Here is a 15,005-nt window from a genome sequence, read left to right as displayed (position 1 = left end):
CCTATAGTTTAGAGCATCTTATTTGTACAGAATGGGGCTTGACTCCCATAAAACAGTACAGGCATCAAGATAAATCTTTCTCAGACACACTGAGGAATACCATTCTAGCCAGGTGTATCTCGATAACCCTCTGACCTTCTATTGTTTCCCGGCAGGCAGAAAAATGCCCCAGCCTGTCTCACAGTCCTGGCTGATATGTGGCTCCCCTGGGCACAGGGCTCCACTAGTCCTCCTGGGCCGATATATCTAAATGACATGGTCGGCTGCTCACTTCATGCTGAAGGGCTTCGCCAGCTACTGTAGTTCTTTGATGCCTTTGGGTTTTTTGAGTTATCACTAATACATTTTGTAGTGCAGATGTTTATACTGTTGTGTGTGAGTTTGTATTTTTATCATCTTGTGAGAATCAAAACCTGATTGTTCACTGGTGTTGTGGGGACACTTATTCTTTCTGGGGACTTACAAACTGGTCCCCTACAGTACAATTTACAGTATATAGGGGGACTTGACGTTATGGAGATAAGGCTAATGATATTCTACATTTTTCATACTGTTAACAAAGCAAAGTCTAAGACCAAAATCTACAATGGATTGATTTAACTAAAATCAGATTTTTTGTGGCGTAGACTTCTGATGTTAAGAAAAACAAAAGCTGGGACACTGTAAAATGCAAGTAAAACATAATTCGCATAAAGAATTTTAAGTTTTACAAAGTGGCTCTGAGCCCATGTAGTAATATCCTTGTTGAACCTCACCCCACCCTTGTTTGTGAGTGACTGAGCCTTTCGAGGATGCCCCTTTCATACCCAGTCATGACACCGTCACCTGTTACCAGTGAACCTGTTCACCTGTGGAACGTTCTGAACAGGTGTTTTTGGATCATTCCACAACTCTCCCAGTGTTTTGTTTCCCCGTCCCAACTTGTTTGAAACGTGTTGCTGCCGTTCAATTCACAAAGCAAGCAAAGCAAAACTGAAGTTAATGAGGTGAAACATTAAATATATATTGTCTTTGTGCCGTTTTCAATTGAGTGTATGTCAGAAACGATTATCAAATGATCACATTCCTTTTTATTTACGTTTTACACAGCATTCCAATATTTTTGGAATATTTTTGGGTCATATTAAAAGCCACACCATTGCACTAACATTGTTCTTGATCGTGTCTCTTTATAGCACTGTAGTTTAATCTGAGTCAAACCCATCTACACTTAAAAAATAATTTCCCCAAAACATCGACTTTAAATATTTCTATTACATATAGTTGAGATTATGTGAATAAATTAAATAACTTAGTCTGCTTAAAAGAAGTTGATGCCGTTTTTCAAGTATTATACAAAAAAAGTAATGCATTACATATTATGGATTACTCATGTTGGTAAATTTACATGAAAATACTAATTGAAATACATAAAGTTGTACACACTGGGGCACCAACTGTGTGTAAAAGGAGCAGTTCACCCAAAAAATTCAGTCAGAAACTACTCGCCCTCATGCTGATGGACAGTCAGGTGAAGTTTTGTACTTCACAAAACATTTCTGGAGCTTCACAGCAAAACAGCATTGCAGCATTCTCCTAAACAACTGAAGTAGCTGGAGACTTGTTTTTACCATAAAAAACTACAGAAAAACATAAAAGATGTAGACTGAGACCACTGAGGTTCACCACAGAACACCACAGGAGGTTTTTTCTACAACTCCTCCCCCTTCTGCAGGCAGGACAGCTGTAAACAGTGTAATCCAAGTCTCTGGACGCCCCCAATTGATTTGACAAGACATTATTTACACCCTTTTTAAGCTTAAATCTCCACTGTAGTCGCTGAGCTAAAAGTGTCATAACATCTTTTTCAATCACTTTGGGTTCTTGGGGTTTCCAAGTTTTAAAACAAGTCCCCAGCTGCTCCAGCTGTTTAAGAGAATGCTGCAATGCTGTTTTGCTGTGAAGCTCCAGAAATGTTGACTTTCCACCATCAATTTTCATTTTTGGATAAGCTGTTTTTGTCTGAACCCAGACAAAAACATATTTAAATCCTATTTCGGTAACATTTGCTAAAATACTACAGTGCCCAGCTGTTTTAATAAATGAATGAATGTATACATTAGTGAACCATTTGTAAAGAACTTTAGGTGGCCGATGGCAATGTAGGTAAGTGATTAATTACAGAGACATGTACAAACACATTGTAGGTTATGGTGTTTTTGCGGAATTTGTCGACAATAAGAAAGCTATTCAACATTGCGAGGTTATACTGTAATTAGGTTGAGGTCAAGACTGCTCTGCTGTATGTTGTCAAGAAAGAGCCCTTAAAAGGCTAGTGAGATAAGTCGCTCTGTATGCTCTGGTGTTTGTCTTCCCTCTGCGGTGCACTGGTCAGGTGGGAGATTGTGTTTACAAGACACAGATTTGGCACAAGGGTTTCGTTTGTGAACAATGTTGTCCCTGGTTCCCCGCGGCTCCGTCTGCAGAAATTGGTCAGAGCGGAATGTCACGCTGACCTTGTCAGCTGCTCCTTCTTTCCTCTGCGACTGCGTGTTTGTGCGTGTTTAGTTGCTGTAAAACTGCTGTGAACTGATTTCAAAATGAATTCAAAAGAAGCAACATAAATCAAGCAGCGAATAATCAGTTGGAAATTGCAAATACAGAGCCGGCACATTAGGACCACAGGGAGCACAGCCAACCATTAGTGAGAGTTTGTTGGTCTCACATCATCAATTTAATTAAAAATCCATTTAAGATGGAGGCCTGGGGAAGGCCTTTTCTTTTCCTTTCAGGGAAGTCGAGACTTCAAGGCCAGCAAAAATGAATCTTGAGTTACCAAGAATGGATATGAATACAATCATTAAATCTCCTGTGCCACGTCCCAGCAGATATGAACATATGTCTCCGACCTGAGCCCAAGGGGGGGAGACGATGGGGCTTTAATGGGCTCCACTGTTCCGTTCCTACCTGGAGAGGTTGGAGCCAACGACGGTGGTCACAGAAAGAGAGTTGCAGTGGTGTTTTAATTACACAGGACCCTCCATCAATCATGCCCCTTGTGGCTGACAGTTAAATCCCTCCCAGACCTGCGGGAGCTCTCCTCGCCCTTCACAGTCCACAGGCTGAGCACAGCAGCCATGGTCCCAGCACACAGTGCACAGACTGCACTGGACCCCGCTTCAGTCCCCTGCAGCCACTGATAGAGCCACAGAATAAGGGAAACAACACAGGAGACAGCAGATCGCAGCACAGCAAGATAATTTCAGGACAGAGCAGAAACAGAAAAGAGGGAGGAGGAGCTGTTTTTTCTTCTGTGTGTGTGCATGTGCAAACTACATTTCTTTTATCTACTTTAACAGTTAAACTGATGTAGACTATTGCAGATTTAGTCTTTTAAAAAACTGCTGAAAATACTGTCACACCAGCAGATATTAGTTTGACATCTTTTGAAAAAGGCCTTTTTGCTTTCTTGGTGAGAGTTAGATGAGAAGGTTGATACCATTATCATGTTGCTGTACAATATAAGCACCTGCAGGTGGTACGCTAAGCTGAGCACATACTACCTAGCACACAGACAGGTAACACAGTCTGTTACCTTCAGACAGAGCAAGGCTAGCTGTTTCTCCCTCTGTTTCCAGTCTGTGTGCAGAGCTAAGCTAAATGACCACTCTTGCGGTGCTGTGGTCCAAATGAGGCAAGCACAGGCAGTCAGTTAGCTTAGCTTACTACAAAAAATGCTGTAAACAAGACATAAAATATTAATTGGTAAGATTTAGTGGTGTTGGTAGATGAATTTTGTTACCTTTGGACAAGGGCTGTCACATTATCATAATTTCACTACATGATTATCGAGGCTGAAAGAATTGTTGTAGAGGCTAACTAGTTAGTTACTGCGTCTTTTTCTTCTTTATTTCTGAATTATTTACATTATATTTTCATATGTGTATTATCAACATGATATTAATATTTCATTTTTATATATCACAGTTATCCTCAATACCGATAAATCTCAACACCCCTATTTTGGGGAGCCTGTCCTCATCAGAAAAACAACCATTTAGGTCAAAAATGAAAGCAGCTTATTATTACCCATATTTACATTTGTTGTTAGGCGGTAACCTCTATTGGCCGGTGTAATTATTACAGCTGCAAAGGAGAAAGTGAGTAAAGTAGTATAAAGAGTAAAAAGTCCGTATAGGTCTGGGAAGGACGGTCGGGTTAAACATGCACAGGACCTTCATTCAGAAGACTGGTGTTCATGTCCTGCGTAAAACCAGAACTCAATAGTGACGACTTTTTACTCAGTAATGTAGTGAAGTCGAGTACATAATGTAATGTAAGTTACTTAGGTTAAGTAGGTATGTTTGTAAGGGAAGTTATGTAGTGATTTTAACCCAAACCATGATATGTTTCAGTACCTAAACCTATGTAAGTGTATTGCTGTTACACTGCAACAGTTTTTTTTTGGGAACAGTGATATGTTGTTTTGGGCGACGCTGTCAATCAACCTACTAAGTTGTTTTTGGGACGAGGATATGTTGATTTTGGACACAGTCAGGCTAGCTGACCTGTTGTTTCCGGTCTTTATGCTATGCTAAGCTAACCATCTGTTGGCTGTAGCCCCATACTTACCGTACAGACATGAGAGTGGTATTGATCTCTTGGCAAAGAAAGCAAACAAGTACATTTCCCAAAATGCTACACCTGTTATCTTAATACCTAACACTGGTTTTTATCTTTCTATTCAAACTCCTGTCATTTCCTTTTTTGTGATAATTCAGCGTCCTGGCTCAGCAGGCAGTCGATCAATAGCAGCTCCACAGAAGTAGAATCTAGGATCAGTCATCATGCTGCTTGAGCAAATTCAATAAAAGTTAAAAAGCCACTAAACTTGCAGATGTCTCGAGGGGCTCCATTCAGTGCTGACTGTTGACATAACTGAGCTAATCTAAATGGCATCCCTAATTACACTCAAGGTAGTGCTCCTGTTTGCTGAAGTATCTCACCTCCCCTCTTCCAAGATAATATTGTGTGCATTGCTGATTAACAATCTGATCCACACTGCAGCAACAGTTAACATAATGTGAACATTTCTCTGCTTGATGGAAAATAATAACACAAAAAAACCCAATCAGCCAACACCACTGTGATGATAATAAGGCTCACTGAGCAAAATGCAATTTTTCAGCCGACTGCCTTTGTTTGGGAAGTTTCAGAGATGATTATTATTTGTGCAATTATCTGAATAATAAAAAAATATCCATTTCCAAAAAGGAAAACATTTCCCACCTTCCCTGTAATTATCCTTCTTTGTATCCACACTTACAGAGAGATGGCAAGCACATTTCATCCCAGTGCGCCCATCAGTATGCTTTTCCTGGAGGCTATGGTACAGAGGTTAACGAGACCTTAATTGGCATTTTCTTCAAAGCTCACACAACTTTAAACTGTGGGGTGGCAGTCGGAAATGTCACATTACCATGTTGTCCAGCCATTTAATTTAAAAGCCCCTTCATACACTGGCCGTCACGTTGGGCTACTGTGTTCAAATAGACTAGATGAGAGTGTTAATGGCCACTGCCTGTGTCCACCGGCCGGCAGATTGTGTTGTGGCTTGTGGGTAAACTGCATTTCATAAAATACTCTTGATACAAAGATGAGAGTGTAATTGGCTCAACCACATTAATGAATAACCTTAGGATGAGAGAAATGACCTGCTGCAGGTAATAAAAGCTAACACACGCTCTTGACATTGTTGTGTATTTCTTAAATGTTATGAAAATACAATATACAGAGCAACAATACAATGCTTTGGAGACTGTTCGGTATATACATAACAGGTCGTCTGCCGTGTTAAGGAGGATGAGAATGAACCGGAAAGTTGTGCCTTTTGTTTCCAACAGCATGCAGAAATTTCTCTCGGCTTGCTTTGGCCTTTCCTCGACTCTTCCACAGAATAAGGACCTGGCATAGGAAATTAATATCCAAAATGTTACAAAAACTTCCAAAACCATTTAATGTGCACAGACATTCAGAACATCTATCTAGTCACGTTACTGTTCGTTTTAAAATCTACATGTCGTCTGACTATCACAGGTCTGCAGATCAGTCCTACGATCATTCTACCTAAACCCTGTAGTCATAAAATGATGATTAAAAGGTAATCATCCCATAAACAAATGAAAAAAAGAACCATCTGACGTCCTCGTTCATTGACGTATTGTATGTTAGTGATTCATCATTAGTCACTTGTGGAATCAAGACAATTCTCTTAAATTTAATGACCCTTTGGCAGTTTGGGATGATTCTCCTCCAATTTGACCAACAAGAGGTCCAGTTTCCATCCAGACCCACTTTCTTCTGAAAGGCATAAGGGTGAGTTTGTTACAAGGGCACACAGTACATTATGCCACCTCTTTTAAAGCACTGTCATTTAACCTTTCCATGTAATTGCGCAACTCCTTGGAGTCTCCCAGCTCCACGTCCTGGCACACCCACTTAATGTCCTGGCTGTGGCCTCCAGTCAGTGTGTTCACAGTGGGGTAGTTACTGTCTGAAGGGATGGTGGTGAACGTTGAGAACTTGACTCGCTTCCTCTTGGTGGTGGGTGAGTCTCCTTTGCTGTCCTTGGGTATACAGCTTGTGTCCGCCGCCCGATGCACTTGGCCCTGCACGTTCTTCTGGGTTGAGCCTCCGTTCAGCAGGTGGCTGCCTTCCTCAAGTCCACTGCTCGAGTCCATCATGGAGGTCTGCTCCTCCTGCTGGGGTGAAAGACTGATTTGGCTCTCAAGCAGCTCTGCCTCGTTCCCCAGCCACACCCAATCGTGGGCATGGTTCATGCTCTCCTGGCCCTCAATTGAGAGCTCCTTGTGGCGGTATTTCAGGGTATAGGAGATACAGTTGATGAGAAAGACCAGGATGGCGAGGCAGAAGACCCCCAGCAGGGCGTACATGCCGATCTCCAGGTCGGTGAGCCCACGAGCAGTCTGGATAAGGTCATCGTCCATGTTGCGGCCACGGGGCAGGTCCACTTGTGCAGGGAAGTCAGCAAAATCAATTGGCATATTCTGGCTGCCGTCATCTGAAAGTTTACCCCCATTGGGTCTGCGCATTATTGCGCTTCTAGTGGTGGTGGCCCTCCTTAACACACCATCCTCCATGTCAGAGATGGAGCTGCCATAGTAGTGGGTGTCAAGGCCGGTCCTGTCCTGGGAGGGGGAGAGCCTGCCTCTGTTTTCCATATCGTCTCCATCAGGACCGTAGTCGCCGCCCCCTCCCCTTGAACTGTCACTATGACCAAACTTCACCCGGACGTTACAGTTCCCCGCTGCCAGGATGCTGCGGCGCTTAAACTTCTGGCAGACCTCGCAAACAGTCATTTCCACCCTGACCAGCAGGCCTTGGCCCTCTGCCTCCGTCACAATGACAGGCCATTTCCAAGAGGGGTTCTGCTGCACTGTCACTACCTCCTCATCTAGGGAGGTGGCTGTCAGGACAAAGAAGTCAGAATTAAACAGGTCCAGAGGAGCCGAGGAGCCGTCGCTGAACTGTAGCCAGGCGCTGATCAAGGCCTCCTGTGAAAACACGCACACAACAATATTTAGTGTGGAAATATAGTGAAATATTACTGTACTGAGCCTTATTTGAAACAGATTGAAACTGATAACATTGTTTTCAATATATACGCTCTTATATTATAAGGCCTCCTGGAGTTGGAGCATCAACCAGGTGTTGTTCAGGGACTCTGTAATATCCTACTGCTTGTTGCCACTGGCTTTTACTATCCGGAGTGAAATGAATTGAAAAAACAATGATTATTTGCATCTAAAGTTCCTTTTTTCAAAGCACCAGACAGACTTAGAGAACATATGCAGCTTTCTAATTGTGGGAGACATTGTGAGTGTAAAAAAGTTCCCTAAGTCGCATGGTTCTGCTAACTCAGAGGCTATTCTCTCTAAGCTAAGGGGGATACAGATTAAAAGATACGTTGAAAAGATCAAACAGTAACATTAAACATTGTTCATGTGAATAAGGATTTGCCATACATAGGCATCGCAAGCCTTTCTCCTGCTGCAGTTTCGCAATTTGCCTTTTAATGTTGCGGAAAGACAAATCCCCAAAGGCGCACAAGTAGATCCCTATAGTGGTCTGTCAATGCTCCCTAATTACTGGCACCAGAGGACTTACAGTGCAGCGCTGCCTGCTTATCTTCACACTGCATGTGCAGATAGGGCAGATAAATGGCCTTCCCAGTCCCTTCCTTCCTCACTTGAAGGAAGAGGACTGTAAAGGAGCAGTTCAGAGAACTTGTGAAAGGGCTTGATGGGCACATCAAAGATGACACAAAGAGAGCAGCCTCGGCAAAATGAGAAAGGAAGCAGAACATGATTTGGCCTGTAAGTCATATTTTGGAGCAGAAGCTGTGGTGTTGCTTTCGCATGTTCTCAGATTAAGCTCCAGTTTCTATTAGCTGCCCAAGGAAACACATTCTGTCACAGTCTGGCTTTCGAGCCTCGCAGTTAAGAGGGTTACTGATGGTGTGGAACAAACAAATAGACAAGAGTACACGAGCGCACGCACATTCTCGCTTTCTTCCATTGTAAAATTGCACATTCAAGGACCCTGACGGTGTGAAATGGAATCTGGAAGTTAGTCTTTTGTTTTGGAATGCAAAGTAGTCAAGGCTGCGGAGTGAACATGTTTTCTTTCAGTACGTATACGAAATTCTTCAAATGACTATCAATTCATCAAAGAATAATTAAACATGCTAAGAGATAATAATTACTGTTGTAAACCAAATTAACATCATTCTCTGGCTTAATCAGACTGGGCTAAATAGCGTTTGGAAATAATTACTGGTCTTGTTTTCAATCTATTCAGATCATAATCACCATCATTTCCGTAAAGGAGGCTTTGTATGAGGTTACTAAGGGAGATGTGCATTAAAGAAAAGCTCAATTCTGGCTTATTTCATTTCAAACTTCACTTGAGTGTGTGTGTGTGTGTGTGTGTGTGTACATATACATACCTAACAATTATCTCCATTAACAATCAACCTGATTATCACCCTGCTATCTTCTTAATTAATGGTATATCACCATAGCAAAGCAGTCCAACAATGGCAATGTATTAGACGAATGCAGCGTCCTTTGAATCACCACTTTCCGCTTCAGAATTCCTTGCGCAAAGAAAAATATCTACAGAAAATCGTTTGTCCTTGTTGCCAAAAAATATCTAAATCAGTAAAGAGAGCCACTTTTTGAAGTCAGCCTGCCTCTCAGCACACAGCACGTTTTCTCTGCTTCAGTCTTAATCATCGAGGATCTGATGCTCTTTTTAAATGCAGTTCCTACTGGGTTTCTAAGTAAATGTGTTTTAATGTGCCCTGTTTGGGAGGTGATATTTTGTGTTTTGACCTTCTGTGTATATGCAAGCAAAGAGAAATTGTGCCAGTTGCACACAAAAGGTCAAGACAGTTAAGTATTTTCTATGCAAACTGTTTTGTGTATAAAATGTCAGTAATAGTAAAAAATGCTTACCATAATTTCCTGGAGCTTAAAGTTATGTGCAGGCAGTTATTATTTAAATGTATCTATTATGTGTAGCATTTTGTTATATTGTTAAGAACTTTATCAATAAATATTATTATACTTATCTTGTTGTTAAGATGTTGTTGTTGTTGTTGTTGTTGTTGTTGCTGTCAAATTGCTGATGTAGTGAACGCGGAGCCGAAATGTAACACCCCTCAGCACCATGTGTGGAAACCAGTTGCAATGGTTTTTCTATCCTCCAGCAGTTTATCTTCCATTTCATTATGCAACCCTGTGTTATATTATGAGGGATAAATTACCTTGTACCTTGTAATATGCTGTTGTGATACATCAAAGTAACCATCACCTACTGTAGAAAGTTACAGTAACCAATGATATATTGTAGTAATACATGCCAGTATCCTGACCTGTTTGAGGCTCTGCAGAACCTCCTGTGTGGTCGTGGTAGCCAGGATGGCTTTGTTGCTTCCCGGACTGAGCTGCAGGCTCATAGAGAGGCCGGTCACCAGCTGGACCCCCAACTCTGTGATGGTCACTTTTTCATCCACCACTGTGATAGTCTTCTCTGCCAGGATTGAGTCTGATAAAGGAGACAACACCTTGGAGCAAAAGACAAAAGGAAAAGGATCAGTACTGCAATGCTGAAGGAATTTTAAAGGAAAGAGATGAAGAATTTTCTTCCACAATACTCCCCTCAAACCCTTTATTGCCCAGCAATAACCTGTGACATTCAGGTATGTTTAATTACTGCTGTGCTACTCTACAATAGTGACTCAACCTATTGTGCAGCCTGTTCGTGAAAGCTTTTTCATTTCCTGTTTTAAACGCCCAGAGTTGGAGAGGTTTTCCCAGGAGAAATCAGCAGCGACAGCAACCAGAGCCGAACGGTGAACAAGAGCACTACCTATAGAAACTTCATCAACAGAAAATCCAAGCAGAAGTCCCCGCTGGTCACACTGCCTGATTGACAAGTGATTCCTGGCAAGTGGAATGCAAAGGCATCACATCAATAAGCATTTAGCAGAGAAGATGTCACCGACATGACAAAAAGCGGATTACCGTGAGTAAAAGGTGATTTAAGAAAACGTCTTTTCAAGTGTTTCATCTAACATAAAAGGCTCACAAGCCCCTGTGCAATATGCAAAACTATACACAGAACCTACTTTTTATTTTATCTCTTAACTCAGGCTGTGTAGATCAAAACAACAACTCAACTTGGCTGCCTTCCACCCGATACCTCCTGCAGGTAACAATCCATTCTCTTTGATTAATTCAGGTAATCCAGAGGAAAGGCACACTTTAACCCCAAAACAGAAGCAGGAAGTCAAACCACATTTATGATAAATGCCGTGTGCAGTTTGTGTGGCTTTCTCCACATGCACATCTTTATAAACGTCTTATCATGCAAGAGTCTGTGTGGTGCGTGGCTCAGGTCGTCACCGCTGTCAGACCTTTGCACTCGTCATGTTTTCAAGTTTGTGCTTGTTTCATGAGAGAGTTTTTGAAGGTGAAGAAGATACATCTGCACACAGGCTGACAGATGAGACCTCGACGCAAGGGAGCGGATCCCACTCACACAGATGTCATTAAGAGGCTGATATTCATCCAGTTAGCCTGAAGAGCCTGCCAAAGCAAAGGGCCGAGGGTGGGGGGGGCGCACTCACTGCTGACAGGCTGCAGCACAGGCTGTGAGATACCAGAAAGCACCTGTCTGCACTAGACTAAAGGAGGTACTAGTCTATCTGTGGCAGCGACAGCAGCATCTGTAATTACTGTCCCTGGAATAAATTCATGTTCCTGAAGTATAAGATTCTATATACCTATAATATATTATTATTACAGAATTATGTACCACAGCAAAGTTGAGTAAAGTCTATTAAATTGTGCTTTCAAACATTTTGTTTTATGTTTGTACTCCGTACCATGATGTGTGGTCTAAATTAAATAAAAAAAACATCTGAAAACCGTGTTTCTGAGAGGTGGCTGAACTGTAGTGGATTCAAAATAGTTAGACGCTTGACAAGGCAAAAGTAAACAAAATAAAATCAGAAGGACAATTTAATTTGTCCTTTGAGACAGCATCTTGTTATTGGTAGGTTGCTGGTTTGATTCCCCTGGTCCGTATGTCAAAGTGTTCTTGTGCAAGATACTGAACACCAAACTGCTCCTGATGTGCTGGTCAGCATCTTGCATGGCAGCCACCGCCATCAGTATATGAATGTATGTATGAATTACTGCAAGTCACTTTGGACAAAAGCGTCTGCTAAATGCCGTAAATGTAAATGTAAATGTAAATGTTAATGTTAATTGTGTTGGTTTGATGCCCAGTATTGACTGACTTACTGTATGCTAGCAGGGTGCAAGGTGCTTTAAAATAAAGGTCAGGGATATTATGAGAATGAGGGATAATTGCATTTATCAATTGAAGGCTCAATAGAAAGTAAATCTGTAATAAAACAAAGGCTACCAATTATAATGGTTTTATGACGCAAGTTCAAGTTAAGTTCAAGTTTATTCAAACTTCTTATTACTGTAGTTTTAGCTCTCATTTTTATCTTTTTCTCTTCATTTTATTCAGCGATGGCCGAAGAAAATCTAGCAAAGCAGGAAAAAAAGCAGTCAAATAATCAGATAGTTCATCCAGATCTTTGAACCAGTTCCTTTAGATAAAATTGAAAGTCTGTTCAGCGAAATACCAGCAGAAACCCCCCATTGCACAGGTTAACTGTGTGCGTAAGAAACTACAGAAACAACAGCAGATACGAGTTGAAGCAAGAAGTCAGTATGTAAAGCCTGATAGTTTTTTGCATTGACAGTTGATCTAGCACCATCACTGCAACTGACCGTAAGAAGCAAAGTCCTGCCCCTTCCAGTGTGTGGGACCTTATTTCACAAAACAATTATTGTGAATGGTGAGAGAAAATTTGATTTTTGATTCCTTTTGAATTGTGACATGAACTACACATATGATGTTTGTCAATTTGAAAGATAATTTTGCAAGTCAACAAAGTCGCAGTTTTTCGTAAAGAAAATAAAAATCGTTTTGTGTGAAACCACTCAGTGAACTACATTCATCAACAACACCATGGCACAGAAAGTGCAAAAGTATTTAAAAGTAGAATGTTGAAGAAGGTTCTCAGTCATCCAGGTCATGGTAAATCTAAGTGCTGTATCGTAGGCAACTAGACTTGTTTCAGTTTGCTGAAGACGTTTCACCTCTCATCCAAGAGGCTTCTTCAGTTCTAACTAACTGGAGGGGAGTTGCAGGCTTTTAAACTCTGTGTGGGAGTGTCGTTAGGTTGTTAGGGCCACTTGTGGGTTGTTGACCCAACCTGCCTTCATGCGGGTTTGCTAGTAGGGGTGTCCCGATCCGATATTGATATCGGATATCGGTCCGATATCAGCCAAAAAACGAGTATCGGATTATATCGGACTGCATCGAAAATCTCCGATATAAGCGCTTCGATACAAGCAGTCGCTGTATCGGAGCGAACGCTGACCGAAACATTTGCAAAGCATGACAAAAAGGCATTGGCTATAACAGAAAAGATAGCCCAATTTATTGTGCTCGATGACCAGCCCCTGTCGGTGGTGAGTAATGTCGGGTTTCATATTTTTTTTCTGCTCTTGTTATTAGAGTGATGTATTTATTTTTTTTTACACTCTATTTTTTTTAGTAAAGACTAAGAGCAATGACCACATTGTTTTGGGCACAGTCAGTGAAATTTGAGCTGTGGACTCATTGGTTAATAATAAATGGGTCAGTTTTCCTAACCCTGTTTCTGACTATTATTCTCTCTTTGAGTAATATCACTTGATCAAGCCCTTTCTACATTCCACACTACAAAATAAGTAATAAAAGTATGTATGATTCGTGCTGATATCGTATCAGATCGATATCGGTATTGGCCAATACTCAAGGCTGCAATATCGGTATCGTATCGGAAGTGAAAAAGTTGTATCGGGACATCCCTAGTTGCTAGGGCTATGTGAGCCCAGGTGTAAATGGTTGCTAACAATCTACCACTTAGAAATATTTAAAAGTACCAAAAAAACATCAAAATCACAACAAGACTTGTCATATTGACAGCTGCACTTCAGTGAAAAGAGGTTAAGTCAGTCTGGTGAGCTGGCTAATATACAGGGTCGGCCCTACAATGTTTAAGTTATGGGTTTTGGTGAACTTTGAACAAGACAACATCACTTAGGTGTCTGCTGGGTGTGAAGTCTCTCTAATTACAGTCTTATACCTGATGAATGATCACTTTTTCAATTATTTAAATTGACAAACATATGTTGAACTCGTGTCACATTTCGAATGGAATCAGAAAAACACTTGTCTCTTGCTATTTATTTACATACATATGATGGACCGCCGGAAGGGGAGTGACTCCGCCGCTCTATTCATGTTCTCGTAAAGTCATATGTTGAAAAATACACGCCAACTTTTCAAACACTTATTTGATGTTGTGAAATGTATATATTAACTCAATCATGTATTCCTACGCCTAACCAAGTATCTTTCTTGCATAAACCTCAACAAGCATTTTAATTGCCAAAATACAACCACACCGTGTCAGAAAATTGAAAAATCAACAGAAATAAGTGAACATAGTGTAAAAATAATAAGTGGACAGTATAATAATATGTTTGAATCAGGATATAAACCCCAGTTTCCTGGATGGGAGTACTCAACCTATGAAGTTACAACAGCTTGCTTAAAATGTGGAGTTTGTTGCTTGCATGTAATTAGATATGATGTCCCTGAGACAACATTAATAATGATGTTCCAAGAACAAAACCAACACGACGATATCAGACAGACCATAATTAAACAGTTTGCCTTTAATTTGGATTGGATGCCTCCAATTAATTTTAGCTAACCTGAGGGCTTGTTTACAACCTTACCACTGACTGACTTTGTGTTGCCTCAGCAGACCTCATTTGAGTGACAACCTCAGCAATTAAATCCATGAATATGGTTTTATTTTTATAGATAGAAGTGATGGCCAAAACTAAGAAAATAAGTAATATGATTTTAAATGCTACATATGAGATTGTTTATGTAGCCCATAGCCTACCTGGATTGTGGTCATCCCCATGTCAAGTCCCACCAGTATCCTCCTGTCCAGTAGCTGTGCAATCTGGGGGTCCTCTACCTTCAGGAAGTCCCACACCAGCTCCGTGATGTCTACCTGCCAATCGGTGCCCAGCATGAAGCTGGTCTGGCCTCGAGGATCAGCTGACTCTGCTACAAAATGGGTCAGGACTCTGACCATGGCGTGCTGATACTGTAGAGTGCAGCTTCGTCCACGTCTGTCTTCATCATCCTCGTCCTCACTATCCCGTGCAGACCTGGCAATGAAAAAAATAAAAACAAATGATGTGCAAAATTGGCAGCAACTTGAATCTTTTTTAAGCCACGCTAGCAGCATGGCTGCAATCCACTGCTTTTGAAATATGTGAACTATCTCA

At 41.2% G+C, this 15,005-nt stretch overlaps 1 protein-coding gene across 1 annotated transcript in view; it reads right to left on the bottom strand.

Moving 5' to 3' along the window:
* Nucleotides 1-5,722: 5,722 nt before the first annotated feature.
* The window catches only part of LOC311261614 (transmembrane protein 132C), a 173,139-nt gene continuing 163,856 nt past the window's right edge, over nucleotides 5,723-15,005 (bottom strand). Inside the window, exons 7-9 of the mRNA XM_084360412.1 lie at nucleotides 14,612-14,885; nucleotides 9,938-10,129; nucleotides 5,723-7,553 (exon numbers count right to left, since the gene is read on the bottom strand). Of these exons, the coding sequence (XP_084216538.1) occupies nucleotides 6,384-7,553; nucleotides 9,938-10,129; nucleotides 14,612-14,885 (1,636 nt within the window). The 3' untranslated portion in view covers nucleotides 5,723-6,383. The remainder of the gene's footprint in view (nucleotides 7,554-9,937; nucleotides 10,130-14,611; nucleotides 14,886-15,005) is intronic.

This window comes from Pagrus pagrus (genome assembly GCF_965226575.1).
Source record: "Pagrus pagrus genome assembly, chromosome: 8".
In the NCBI taxonomy this organism is placed as follows: domain Eukaryota; kingdom Metazoa; phylum Chordata; class Actinopteri; order Spariformes; family Sparidae; genus Pagrus; species Pagrus pagrus.
This window is presented reverse-complemented; position numbering and strand designations above follow the sequence as displayed.